The 14,064-nt window shown below is 48.6% G+C and overlaps 2 protein-coding genes across 2 annotated transcripts in view; both read right to left on the bottom strand.

Annotated features, from left to right (window-relative positions):
• MRM1 (mitochondrial rRNA methyltransferase 1 homolog (S. cerevisiae)) overlaps positions 1-1,780 on the bottom strand; it is a 12,669-nt gene extending 10,889 nt beyond the window's left edge. The window contains exon 1 of the mRNA XM_009324360.1: positions 1,714-1,780. Within this exon, the coding sequence (XP_009322635.1) occupies positions 1,714-1,780 (67 nt within the window). The remainder of the gene's footprint in view (positions 1-1,713) is intronic.
• On the bottom strand, positions 1,475-12,323 carry DHRS11 (dehydrogenase/reductase (SDR family) member 11). Its single transcript, XM_009324139.1, has 6 exons — positions 12,096-12,323; positions 6,035-6,129; positions 5,455-5,584; positions 4,698-4,790; positions 3,991-4,056; positions 1,475-2,797 (listed from the first exon to the last, which is right to left on the bottom strand). The coding sequence occupies exons 1-6, from the start codon at positions 12,213-12,215 to the stop codon at positions 2,756-2,758; spliced, it is 546 nt and encodes a 181-aa protein (XP_009322414.1). The 5' UTR covers positions 12,216-12,323; the 3' UTR covers positions 1,475-2,755.
• Between the last annotated feature and the right edge of the window lie 1,741 nt (positions 12,324-14,064).

Genomic DNA, 14,064 nt, shown 5'->3' with positions numbered 1-14,064 from the left:
TATCCCCTAAAAACACATTTGAAATGGAAAAATATACTGGATATCATTTCAAGGTTATTTTATAGACTTGCAAATGTTACAAATGTTCTTGGGGAAAAAAACCCAAACTTCCAGGGCTGCAGGTCAGCCAGGTTGTATTTGCAGGGAGCAGCTACCCAGACTGGCCCTTTTTCAAGGCCTTACATCTTAAGCAATTCTCTCCCAAAGCCTCCTTTCACAGAGCAGAAAGATAAGTCAGGTCCCTCCTCAGCCATGCATTTCAACATCTGCTTAACTTTGTACACAGTTGCAGCCACCAATTCAGATGTTTAACCAGTGCTACCCAGATCCCTGGTCATTTTTTTCTGCTCAGGAGTTCCCAATTTCTCAACTTCCTTTTTTTTTTGGCCTCCGACTCCTCGTTCAACCACCTTCTCTTAAAAAGATGGCACACACCGCACAGCGCATCTGCTGAATTTCCACAAGCTCCTGCAAAAGAAACCCTACGGAAAACTCCAGGAGTTTTCATATTGCGTCTAGCTGAACATCACAGGGGCTTTATAAAAAAGCACAGTAGTGCCTGACCCTTCCTTAGCCAAGTGCCTCCGAATTGAGGATCACAGTGGCACGGAGACCAAAGAGCTTTTCCAGCTGGCGCAGGCTCTCTGCTGCAGCGAGCATTGCTGGCTGCGTGCAGACCTGGGCTGGCCGCTCCTTGCAGGACACCATCTAACCCAATGCTGCGGGTGAAACCCAGCTCTGTGCAAAGAACCCACGCAAAGCCACCGCCTCGGCAAGGTGGAGGAGGACAGTGCATCACAACGGTGCGAGACTGCACCACGGGGTATGAATTTCACTCACGCTAAGTTAGAAGGCCAAATCCAGAGATGAGGCTGTGTGTACTTGCCAGTAGAAACTGGTGACAGATGATGAATGGACAGAACACACCATGAGTGTGTATTTATAAAGAGAAAAAAAGGGGCAAATTGCCTTTGTTTTGGCATTCCGAAGGCGTGTTTTACCAGTTTTCTCCTTGTATCCTTCTACAGCTGCTCACCTTTGGCACAAGGAATTCTATGTATCACAAGATTTAATAATAATACTTCATATCAACACTCAGCACTTACATAGCGCTTCTCGTATTCAAAGTGCTTTACAAAAGTTTGTGAGTCCTCACAACACCCCTGTGAGGTAGGTAAGTATTATTATCCCCATTTTACAGATGGGGAAACTGAGGCAGAGAGGTAAAGGGACTTGCCCAAGGCTTTCTAGGGAGTTGAAACTCATGACGTAGTGGCCCAATTCTGGTCTCCCTTACAGTGGTGCAACACAGATGAACTCCCACAGAGCTATACTGGTGCAAGCAAAACAATCCAACCCAACTTTCTCTGGCTCCCACTCCTCCGCTCCGATCAGCTGACCATAACCTGCTCCACCTAAACCAACGGCTCGCCTTCCTCGACTACAGAAAGTCCAGAGAGCAGCAGGAGCGAGTCTGCAATCTTAAGGCAACATATACGTTAACAGCGCCATAGCTCTGCAGCACGTTGGACTACACACAGACATGCTTCTGCCATGCTGCAAGAGTCTTAAGACAACTCAAGCGGTCTCCAGCTCCGCATGTATCAGCTTTGAGGCTGATTCTCTTCTCCCTCAAGTTAGAATAAATCCAGAGCAAAACAATGGGGCTGCACCAGCGTAGAACTAGTACGAGATCTGAACCAGACCTTTTACCTGCTGCTTCGTAGGCAAATGCCCCTACTAGTATCTTTTCATCGTGGACAGCTTCGGCATGGTTCATTTCACTCTCTCTCTCTCCGAGTTTGTATCTCTGCATATAAACAAACTTTCCCCATTTCCAACTCATCAGCACCAGCATTTAAACAGCACCAGACATCTTTCTAAGACCGATCAATATTTCCAGAAAAGTGTCAATGCATGCAAATATCACATACAAAAACATCAAGAGTGCTGGGAGATGACACCAAGGATAGAGGTGATCACAAGACAGCACACATTTAGTTTTTATTAAAAATACCAAACAACTCACTCTTACTGTAACTATGCCACTTAGATGATCATTCTAACCTGCAGAAGTTCAGGTACTTTTCCTCCAACTATTTACCTACCTACCTAGAAAGAAAGAGAAATAGCAAGCACACACATTTATACTTCCTCAAACTTGGCAGGCATGATTCATGAGAATGGGAAAGGAGGGTTTGGGGAGGTGGGTGAGATTGTACGCTGGGTTTAGGGCAGTGGAGTACGAAAGAAGTAGAAAATATCACGTGCATCATTACCATCAGTAATCAATCTGATGAAAATAAACCCCAAAATTAGATGGATTCAGGATGACATCCACTGAAAAATCTCAAACCCTAAGCACACTGGCAAACATCTTATGCCACTTCACCTATGTCCAGACACAGCATCAGCAAATAAGATCAAACAAACCTTGAAAAGAAAGCGAAAGGAAGAATAAACCAGCCTGGAGACAACAATCTTCCACAAACCACTTCCCTGCATTATTTTCAAATACATTTTACTCTTAAGCAGTTTCAGAAAGGAGTGGGGGAGAAAAGAGACCCACTACTATTTTTTTCTTAAACTGGCTCAGCACCAGCACCAGCTCAGAGAGAGGGAGAGAAAAATAATTCTTCAAACGTGATCCTTGGTACTTGATTAAAACATTGCTAGCCAGTCGACGAAACCCTAAATTGCCGGAGGGTTCGAAGTGAAGTGGATACACGGTGCTGCTCACGGTCCTCTTCATTTGCTATGATATCTGCTCCGTTGGCCTCATCTGTATATCTCCAATCTAGAAAAGACCAACGCAGGATTTTACTGGAGCACTGAAGTCCTTTTTAAATCCTGCACTGGGCACTTCCACGCTGCACCATTACAGCGGCAAGCTGCACATGAAGAAAGTTCCTGTGACTAGAAATGAGCCTGCTTAACTGAGATATTAGAAAGAAATGAAGGTGAATGTGACTGCTCTGCCTTTAGCAGAAAGAATAAAAGCACAAACATGCACAGAAAAGAAGAGTGCAAGATGACAGGGAGTATAAACTCTCATGGTTCAAGCCTTTAGTTTGGTCCTGCTCACAAAGGGTCAAGCAGAAGCACTGCTTGATCAGCCACAGCAGAATTTTTTGTCCTCTTAAGACAAGAAGGCCAGCTATCACTACTGATCCAACGTCAAGGCGGCCGTGTCTTGCTCCAAAGGAGCAGAGTTCATGCGAGGGGCTGCTAAACTTCTCATGACCAAAGCTTGCTTTTGCAATAGAAACTTTTATGTTGCATATGCTGAACTTTGACACTGCTCCTACCTCCTCCTGGCTCCAGCTCAAAGCTGGTCACTTATTTCTTGTTTCACAGGAGGGAAGTCCCTCTGGCAGCACAAGCATCTCACGCCACCCTTGGGGAGGCGCACAGCACTTGCCAGGCTCAGGCCCAACATGTTACTTGGCAGCTGGCAGGACCTGACTCTGCTGCAAGACCGTCAGCAAATCTCAGACGGCACCATCCTAAATGAATTTAGACTGAAAATTAAAAGAAATTTTTCAAACATCCCAAGAGGTGAAGTTCTGGAATAAAGTCCCAATGGACTAGCTGAGTAGAAAACCAAAATAACTTGAAGACAGAATTTGGTAAATATAGGGAAGGTTTTGTAAGAACGCATAGAAGCATTTAAAAAAAAAAAAAAAAAAAAAAAAAAAATTAAGCATGCCCATCACCCTCCCGTTCCCCCTGCCTTGTGCAGATCTTCTCTGGAGTCAGAGCAGCCTTTGCTGGATCCGCAGGGCTGTGAGCAGCCCGAGCAGCGCAATCCCATAGCTGCCATAAGGGAAGTGTAAACAAAGGTAATCACCGCTAATCCCCAGGCCAGGCTCCGCTAAGCACACAGCTGATACAGCGGCTGCAACGCTGATTAGCAAACGTCAGGGCAGCAGTTACCCTCCCAGCCTTCAGCCACCCACCGCAGAGTCCTCCAACCCAACCACAGCCTACCTGTACGTGAGGTGGGGCACTGAGGACATATATGACAGCGTTAGCCATATCTTCAGCTTTGAGACACTGGAAAGACAGGAAAGAGATTCTTAGTCAAAGGGCACCTCAGGACGTTAACCACAAGATCACTTCTTTCCTAACTATCAATAATGAGTTTCGACAGTGTCACTGGGGCATGTCAAAAAGATGCAAGCAAGCAGGGGAAAAAAAAAAATCCATTAAAAATTTAACAAAGGACGCGTCTGGTGCTGATAATTCTCCATTTGCTTTGAATAATCTTACTACTGGCACAGTAATTCTGCCAGGTCAGGCATTGCCATCCTTATCAAAAATTACCAGAGAAGCACAAGAAATCCTGTGCTAGCCACCTGCAAGACAGCTCACTCACATTTCTTCTAGTGCAGGCATGTTTGCTTATTGTATCGTCTCTTCAATAAAGAAGTTATAGCCTGCCAAATGTCAAAGCTGACTGACACTTATTTACAGGAACATCAAAATAAAAGGAAAAATATAGGGAGTCAGAAACTAAATGAAAACCTACATAGTGTGTAAGTATCAGTACAAAATCTGAGGTTTGAGTGCTGAGACTTTGGGGATGCTAATTACATCCTGGAAAGCACTGGGCACTCTGCAGAACTAGCCAGGAGAGAGACTGTTAAACTATAGTCAGAGCCACTTCCCTCTGTTTCCATTTCTCCATGTCCTACCCGAATGCTCTCATAGGTTGCAGCAGCTCTCTCAGGGTCATTATCGTGAAGTTTAAAAGCAAATCCCGTTTCCACCAGTCCTGGAGATATACACTGGAAAAAAGCAGAGCACATCCTAATAGGATTTGTAATTCCCCTTCAGTAAAAGAATAAAGAAAAAAAAAAAGGAGAGAAAAACTTTTTAGCACTGAAAAAGCCAAAGAAAACCTCCACCCCCCTTTCTATTGTTCTCCTTCCCCACCCTTTTTCTAGGGGAATAGTTTAAGAGAGCAGGCTTTGCCATAACGACTGTTGTGGCAGGTACCTCTGGGGAACCGCTGATGGGTACTTCACACCCCAAAGGGACAGAGAAGCAGAGAAAATGATGGAAAAGCTTGCAATACAAATTAACTTCTGGACACATCACTTCCGAGATGCAAGCTCTGCATGAGGGCATTCAGCCCAGCTGCTTGCCTCCCTCTGCTGTCACGAGCCCCCCTCGCTCCTGGACAAGCAACTGCCCACTTTGTGCACCCAAAAAGTTTATTCCCTGACACAGCTCATTGCTGCTGTGCCTGCTGCCCCCCAGTCTCTCTCTGCCTGGGAAAGAGGTGGCCAGGGACAGCTGGCCACAGGACTTGAACATTCCCAGTGTGCTGAGTGCTATTTTTGCGTTTCCTTGCCTGTTTTCCAAAGGGAAAACCTCTGCCCCATAAAGCCTGCCAGCTCTCTACCACCCCCAAAAGCAGGAGAGAGGAAGAGAGCCCACAGTACTCACTGTAGCTCGTATATGAGTCTTTGCTTCTCTGAGTTCTTGCCTCAGCCCCTCCGTGAGGGCTGTAACTGCATACTTGGTGGCACTGTAAAAATGCACCACCGACTGTGGCACAACGCTGTGGCCGTTCATGCTGAGGGGAGAGCAGAAAGGAAAGTGCTGAGAGGCAGGGAGGCAAGCAGAGTCCCGAGAGGGAACCAACAGGATAGTCAAACCACCGTAATGAACACAGAGAGATGCTGATGTGGTGGCTATGTGAGGAATTCCCCTCTCCTGTGGGGAATGCAGAGGCTCCTCTCAACACAGCTGTTTTCTGGAGCTGGTCAAGAAGTTTCAATCTTCAACCTTGCACCATCACAAGTGGTTGGCATTATCCTTTTCTCCCTGGTTTGGTCTTTCTTGCATTTAAACCAGCAGAGGTTAAAAAAAGTGGTTTGAAAATCAACCATCGCAATCCTTGGAAAACCCCTCCTTGGGCACCATCAGCCCACTCCAAGGTTAAAGCTCCACCACTCAAATCCTCTCTGCGAGGCGGGGAGGAGGAAGCACACGTGACTGATCCCACATTCCCCCCCTTGCATACCTGTTAATGTTAATGATATGCCCATCATCAATGTTTCTCTCTTTCATGGACTGGTAGGCCTCTCGGGTGCAGATGCTCACGGCCATCACGTTGACCTGAGGGAAGAGAAAAGAAGAAGAAACTAAGACCAGCAGCCCTGCCTGGCGCCCTTTGACTTGCCGCCCGCACACCCAAAGCCACGGATGCAGGTTACGGTCCCTGACCCACGGCAATTCCTGCAAACGCCAACAGAGGGAAATGCACATACGCACACCGCACGCCTCGCCACACAACCCACATCACGCTGCGACCAAGCTCGGGGCTGCAGTAACAAGGGTTTTGGGCAGGGGAGGCACAGATACCCAGTTTTGTGAGACAGCCTTGGCCTCTGCCAGAAATAAATGGACTTAATTGTTTTACAGACAAGAGTGAGGGTGGGTGCAAGGTAAGGAAGAGCAAACCCACTTCCCCACAGTCAGCACTCTGCCCGGGAGACAAAGCTGTTTATTTTGTACAGCACTGAGCACACTGGAGTTGGGGCAGCTGATAGGACACTAACAGCAGGTAATTAGGTCCGCTAGTTAACGAAGAAATCCCCAGATATTGCCTGTCAGAGAGCCAGGTGCTCAGAGGCACTGCAAACCACACAGCCAAAGAGCTTCCCGTGCACAGATGAAGCCAAAGATCACATCGTGCCATGGAGAGGGCCAGAGTGGGCAAGTAACCCTGCAGATATGAAAGCCACCGATCTGTCACACCGTCCGTTGACATTTTCCTCAACCCTAACTGGATAAGCCAAGGAAGAAAGGACACGGCAATTTATCCAGTCCTTCAGCACAGGATCCAGAGCTTTCCAGGCTCTTGCTCTTTGGACCAGCACTGCCCACCACACCGTGGCTTGGTTAAACTCAGTCGTATCACCTCTGCAATGTGCCACCGTTAATGCGCAGATGCCTTGAGCATTTGCTGACCATAAAACACAGAGCAAAGTTTCCAGGAAGACAGAGGTATGGAAATTCCCCCAGCTGAAATACAGAGCACCCAGAGGTGTGTGCAAGACTGATGAGCAAACCTTCTCAGCAGCAGTGCTAACAGCTCAAGTTTATAGTGGTTTAGATTTGGAAAAGTAGCTGAAAGGTAGAAAGTGTCTGCTGAAGCCTTCTAGAAAGGATGTAACCATTTCAAGGCAGGACACATTGGCAGGTCCTACCCAATGGCATGTCACTTTGCTAACTAAATGAGCAGGTCAGACAAGTCTAAAAACACTGCTGTGAACTAAATATCCACAAAGAACTAACCTGATGAATCAGAAATCAGGTGCAACTATAAATGGGAGGAGCAGCAGGCACAAGGCCACGTGGACAACAAGCGAAGGATACGTGAGAGAGCTGGCTATGATCGTTGTAAAACTTATAAACAAGAATGGGGCAGGCTAACTAGGACTTGCTAGCACAAAAGGACATGCAAGAGAGGAACACTAGTTTGGAGACCAGAAAGTAAGAGGCAGAAAGGGATGGATTTGAGAGATGTAATTACTGAGCAGCACACAAAGGACGAGTGGGGTCAGCTGAAGGATCCTCTGGTCACTGCTTTTGTCTTGGTTGTTATTTCTATTCATTAGTAGAGGCTTTTGTCTTGGCGATAGATAAATAGCATGCTTATCTGATCTTAGAGTACCCAGGCAACACAACAAGTAGAGTCATCATTTCTCAACCAAGTGCACTTTGGTTGAGCACACAGTCACTGCTGGATATCTCAGTCATCATACCTGGAACTACAGAGATAAATTCCCCGGCACCAGGTTGAAGGTTTACCTTGGCTGTGCAAGGAAGAATGTTAGCAGACATGTCAGCAGAAGTGGCACTGTACAACCACCTCAGCACTGAGTGAAGACCAGAGCAGGCAGGGCATCTGAAGGCTTTTGGATTTCACAGTAAGAAGGTCTAGGAAAGCGGGAGTAACCTGCTCCAGTCTGATATACTAACTGAGTGAGGAGCCAGTCCTTTCAGATACAGATCTGGGCAACTGTTAGTATAAAAAGCCTTCATGACAAACATCATCCCTGCTTTCCTCCCTGCCCTGGGATGCCCTGAACCCACCAGGCACCGTGTCTTTGGTGCAGGTGCTCCCCAGCTCCACTCAGTCTCCGTAGGCCACTAGAGGGTAACATCAGCCTAAAGCCTGAGACCCGGCTCCAACGCTGTGACTCACGCTGAACAATGCTTCCTTGCGTGGGTAGAGTTACAACATTTTGACAACTACTGGCAAAGCAAGATACTAATCAACAGCCACATGGGAAAGTCCAGAGCCTGTAAGATAAGACATCCTGGTACAACAAAACAACTGTCCGGAAGGCAGCTGAGCTGGGATTGCCTCGCTGCCTTTTCCCAATAGCCCACAAGATTTTTGGGTGAAATCCCATTTCAAAACGTGGAACAGGCACTCAGGAACCTAAAAACACGCCTAGAAAATGAGCAAGTGTTAGGGCTGTATCTCTTTGAGGAACAATCTAAAGGCTGTTACAAATATCCATGCAAGACATTTTTCAGCCTTGTTCCTATTTTAAGAACAAAAGGTGCAAAGGTCCCTTAGCAAAGAAGGCCAACACATCTGTGCTCTGCCTTTGCACAGCGTGCTGCACAAGGCAGCAGGTCTGTGACTGCCGCGTGTGTGTGCTAATGCAATAGAAACAATGAAGGCACATTTTCCAGTAATTAATGAGTTCCAATTGCCAGGTTGGGAGAACATAAGATCCTGTTCCTGGAAGCGCTGAGCATTTCACTTCCCAGCATCAGCCTTTTCTAAGGCATCAAAATGAGTATCCCAGCTCCTAAGTACGTATAAAAACGCAGGTTACAGAAAACATATCTCTGCACAGATGGTATATAAAAGCAAGAAGAACAGAGCCTTGCCAGTCAACGAATAACGCCAAGAAGAATCACACCCATTTAGTGTCTAGAGGAGCAAGAGGATGCGTGCTGCAGTCCTTTGTGCCCTGAACAGTGCAAATGGAAAGTTCAGCTTGAATTCCTGGCTGTAAAGGTCAGTAGATAAAACGTGAAGGAGCTGTTCAAATCCCAGAGCCTGGAGTCCGCGTGTACACAGCACCCAGCCCTGGCTACTCCCGCGTGCATCGGGGACAGCTGGAGGACTTTGGTCCAGCCTCATGTCAACCACAACCTCACAAACAAGTAGAGAGAAAAGGGGGGAAGCTGTGCACCAAAAGATGACAGGCTCAGAACCTGCCTGCAGTAACACGCTCCTTCCCTGGTACACGCTGAATTTGCTGGCTGGCAGCGCTGGACTCTGCGCTGCTGTAATGCAACAGAGAGGCGATTCCCAACATGAGACTCCTGCAGCCCAGGGAGATGCAGTTCCCCCTTGGGAACAAATACGATAACAAATAAGGAACTGAAACATTAAAAAAGAGGAGGAATTAGTAAATGATAACATGATTTCAACTGTTAGATGTATAGCAAGAGATTTTATGGAATGGGTATACTGAGAGGGGAGCCTGGAAAGAGACAGAGCCTCAAAGCTCATAAAAAATGCATGGAAACAAAAATCGATTTACCAAAAGAAAAAAAAAAGACTTTAATTTAAGGCCCTAATGCCTCCTAAATCAATAGATCAATGGCTGTTTAGAAACTTCTCCTGTCTGGCAGCCCAGAAGTACACTGAAACTCTCCAACAGCATCTCTCAAACTGTGCTGCTCACTAACACCTTTCTCCAAGGGACCTTTGGAAGAATCCTCCCTGCTCCCCCTCAGCTCTGCAAAGCCCAGTGGCCTGTGAAAGGCGCTGGCAACCTTCCCCCGTCCTGACCCTCCGAGAGCTTCAGAGCATGGAGAAATGGGCCTGGGGAGTGTTTCCCTGGGGCTGGTATGCCACAGCGGGGAGAGCTGTCAGCGCAGATCCCTCCCCAAACCCCGCTGCCACGCCGGCGCCTGCACAGCCACGGCACGCTTGGAGAGCAAGATTTCCAAACAGGGAGGTTGCAGCCGCAAAACTGGGGACACACAGCAAAAGGAAAAACCCAGAGCTATTTCTACCACTTACCAGCAGGCTAAAAAGCAAAGCCCAGGCTTGGCAGGGCTGCCTGGGCTGAGATGGGCAAAGCATTTGGCTCTGGAGGGTCCCAGGGCTTCACCCTCACATTAAAGGTGCAAGTGTTATTCAGACAATTACACACAAGCCAAGAGCAAACCCACCAGCTGCGTGTCTCAGTCTGCTCACAGTGCTACCAATAGCATTTTTGCCAAGCAAATCAGAGCAGACATAGCCATACAGATCACCTCTGGGAACAAAAAAGGCCCCCAGCCTGGTTTCCTAACGCTGCCCTTGTGGAGCCACTACCCTGCGCCTCTCCTCCCACCCCAAAGCAGGTCCAAAGGGTGCACACAGCAGCACCCGCAAGGAGGGGGACCCCACAAACTCCCAAACTTTGAGCCACTGTAAATACCAACACGGGAGTGTCTCATACATGACAATCCCCATTCCAAAATCTTGCTCCCTAAAACTGGTGGAAGGTGGGACAAAGAGAGCACTCCCACCTGAGAAGCCAGGGAATGGAACATGGAGAGGGGAAGGGCCTTCAGCTGGCAAAAGCCACGTGTGTCCCCCAGCCTGCCCACCTTCCAAAGAACAAAAGGTCAGAAGAACAAAGAGAAACAAGTGTGAGGGACACGCAGCATCCACAGAAGCATCCACACAAGACACAGCGACAGCAACCGGGACAAGGAGTTTACAAGGCGGAGGCGACCCGCAGGGCCAGGCTTGCAGCGAGACAACGCTGGGAAGTGCCCTGCTTTACACCAGCTCAGCCTCAGCTACACTTCACTTAATTTTCTTTAAAGACTCCATGGCAACCGGGGACGGGGAGATGTGGCTGTGCAGTGACCCAGGCTGGGCAACCCACAAAAGCCTGGCTGGGCAGACAAAGCTGAGCTGAGCTTGCTTCGGCTGCAGTTACAGCAGCCAGCAGACCAGCCAAAATCCTAACAAGAACTTAATTAGCCAGGATATGGCAGCTCCTGCCCTGGCAGCAGGAGTCTGAGGCCTCAATGTGCCTCTCTGTTTCGCTTTACACAGCCCCTGAATCTGCTGCTGGATAAACAGCCACCGGCTGCCACAGGAGCTGACAGATCCCGGTTCACTCTGCTGTCAGATGTAGTAGCCCCGAGCCTACAGTTTCGAGCAGCTTTTCAAATAGGCATGTCGTCTGCTCTCACAGCTGCTGGAGGTGCTGCAAGGTTTACCCAAAGCCACGAGTTCGACTCTTGTTCCTATGAGGATGACGCGTTCATGCACAAAAGTAGGTAGCATAGGAGGGGAAAGTCACCTTTGTGAAAAGCTCCTGTTTCAGCATCTCATCGGCCAGAGCCACAGGAAGGCCAGTACAAAAGGGCCGTTGCAAGGGCACACAAACTGGCCCGGGGTCCCACAGCCGTGGCTGCCACTGCTATGTGCAGAAAAGGGCTGTCACATACTGACAAAAGATGGTGAAGTTGCAAAAAGATGCACAGCAGCACCTCAGGACAGCAACACCCAGGAAGAAGCACTGCTAGTAAATGGCATGGACCATTTGCACAAACTCCCAGCTCGGCATATGAAATTGCCTTGTTTCTGTCCAGCTCTAACCAGATTATGGGCAGAAAATTAAGCTATAAAGACAAAAAGCATTACAGCTTTTTAAGCCAAAAAGAATCTGCCCGTTTTACAACCCACTGCTACAACTAACAGGATTAGCTACAAAAGCCAGTGCTTGGCATTCAATTTCCTATTTTATTGAAGAAAAAAAAAAAAAAGCAAGGCTCATCACCCTTTAGAAAGCCATTGAGCTAAAGGAAAAATGCTACTGAAGGTATTGAGTGTTTTCATACTCCAAGGTGAAGGCACGTGGCTCAGCAGTGCGTGATGTCTTTCCACTTCCCAATCAGCAAACCCGGGCCATGTCAGAGCCAGATGGGAAGCAGGTCCTCAGCTCTGCACACGTGAAATGAGTAGATGGGGACAATGGTGCAGGTGGCCAGAAGAAATAAAAATCTAGCACAGTTCCTGCTCTCCCAGTGGCACTACTCACGTCTATCATTGTCCGCCAGCCCTCCGTTTTCCCCGAGAGGAGGGGCTCCGGGCGAGCCAGCCCCGCGTTGTTGATGCAGACATCAACTCCTTGATGAAGGGTCTTGATGGCAGAGAACATCGACAGGATCTCCTCTTCATTGGAGAGATCACACTTGTACGGGATGAGGGTCCCCGGATAGCCAGCACTCTGGCATTCAGCTGCCAATTTCTAGGGAAGAGAAAGGAAGGAAGAAAACAGCCATCAGCCTCCTCTCCTTGTGGAGCAGCTTATCCAGCCATTTGCTTAAAAACACACCCCAGGGCTAATAAAACACAGCCGCTTCCTGGCGAGCCCGTCTTAAGAGCAAGCACTAGGGAAGAATCATTGTAAATGCTAATTAAGAAAAAAGAAATATCAATATACATGAGAGTCTGAGCCCTTCAGCCTTTAAGTTATTAAACTTGAGGACGCACTCTCTGCTCGTCCATCACCCCAGGCTATACAGGTCGAGGCGAGCAGGTGCTGGCAAAATACAAATAAAATACTGCTGCGGCACCAGGCTGCAAGTCTGCCACACTGCCGCGCAGATAAAGGACGTGGCAATCGCATGCCTGACAATTCCTCATTAGCCATTACCAACAATTATTCCAAGCATCCAGATCTTTTATAAGGCTAGATGATAGAAAACAAATGAAAGGCCGAGAGCTGCTGCTGGCCGCCTGTGTTAATGATGCAGCAGCCACCGCACCAAATCCTCTGGAGGATGCCCTTTACCCCCTGATGCTAATGAGAAGCAGCATCTCATCTCTGATGTGTCATATTAGCGACAGTGACAGCTTCCAGCGCGAGGCGAGAGCCACGTGATGTCTGGTTTCTGCGGAGAGATGGACTCTGGCTACAAATGTCCACCAAATCACTCGAACGCCATCGCCGGCGGCGGTTTCACCAATGTGACATTTCAGAGGGTGCAATAAAGCTGCTCTCCTGCCAGAGGCAGCTTTCCCGCTCCTCCCGGCTCCTCCCTGCATACCAAGGGCTGCAATTCACAGCCGTTTATAAAAGGAGGAGTGAGGCCCAGCACAGGAGTCCCCTGGCTGGAAGCAGAGGATGGCAGAACAGTGATTGCACGTGAAGGCGGCTGCCAAACATCCCGGCCCCAGCCGATTACCTGCCCTGGAGTTCACCTAGCCTCCACCAGAAACGAGGATGCGGGGAAGCCGGGCCACCAGCCGCAGGACCCAGGACCATCCGAAACACCATCGGGAAGCTTGCACCAGAGGGATGCTGACTTTTTTTGCTTGCTATGAGGTACAGCATCACCTCCCAGACTGGCCCAGCCCCTCCTGGCCCTCCGGGAAGACGCGTGGAGAAATTCCCACATCTTGGAGAAGGCAGACGCTGAAACGAGCCACACCATCTGTACCAACACAGGGAGGAGCCTGGAGAGCCACGCTGGCCTCGGACACGGCTCGCTCTAAGGGAAGCGGTGACAAACCAGAGCATTGAAGGTGTCTTTCTCCCAGGGGAAGCTAGCAAGCCCCAGGGTCCCCTGTCCCTTTCGCTTAGCAGAGCTGGTCTTCTGGCAGCTGCCACAGGGGCAAACTTGCCCGCAAAACACCCAGCATCGGTGACATTCCAGAGTTTGTCAGCCAGCCTGACGTCCAAATTCTGAAATAAACATTAGACAAAAGAAAAAAAAAAAAAAAACAAAACAATCCATGGAACATAAGGGAAAGTGGAAAGAGAAGAAAAAAAAATCGGAGACAGCATGGCACCTGCTCCCCCGGCGCAGGCTGGCAGGAGAGCTCGTGGGGCTGTATCAGTTCACAAAGACCATAGGACCTTGTGAATGCCAAACCAAAGCATGAGCCCAGCTCCCATCCAGCTGGCCTCCAACGCATGCCATCCCCCAGAGCAGATGCCAGCATGCCCAGGAAACCTGCAGGTTCTGATCCCTGAAGTTTTGTTAGAATCAGCTCTCTGCTCC

Source organism: Pygoscelis adeliae, unplaced genomic scaffold, assembly GCF_000699105.1.
Source record: "Pygoscelis adeliae isolate BGI_AS28 unplaced genomic scaffold, ASM69910v1 Scaffold290, whole genome shotgun sequence".
NCBI classification, from domain to species: Eukaryota; Metazoa; Chordata; class Aves; order Sphenisciformes; family Spheniscidae; genus Pygoscelis; species Pygoscelis adeliae.
This window is presented reverse-complemented; position numbering and strand designations above follow the sequence as displayed.

Bases quoted from the DNA above. Each gene is read 5' to 3' on its own strand.
- DHRS11 (XM_009324139.1), bottom strand. From the start codon at position 12,215: ATGTTCTCTGCCATCAAGACCCTTCATCAAGGAGTTGATGTCTGCATC. The intron at 4,791-5,454 runs GTGAGTACTGTG...GCTTTTTTCCAG, and splicing joins AGACTCATATACGAGCTACA to TGTATATCTCCAGGACTGGT. The intron at 2,798-3,990 runs GTAGGCTGTGGT...GGTCTTTTCTAG, and splicing joins GTGCCCCACCTCACGTACAG to ATTGGAGATATACAGATGAG.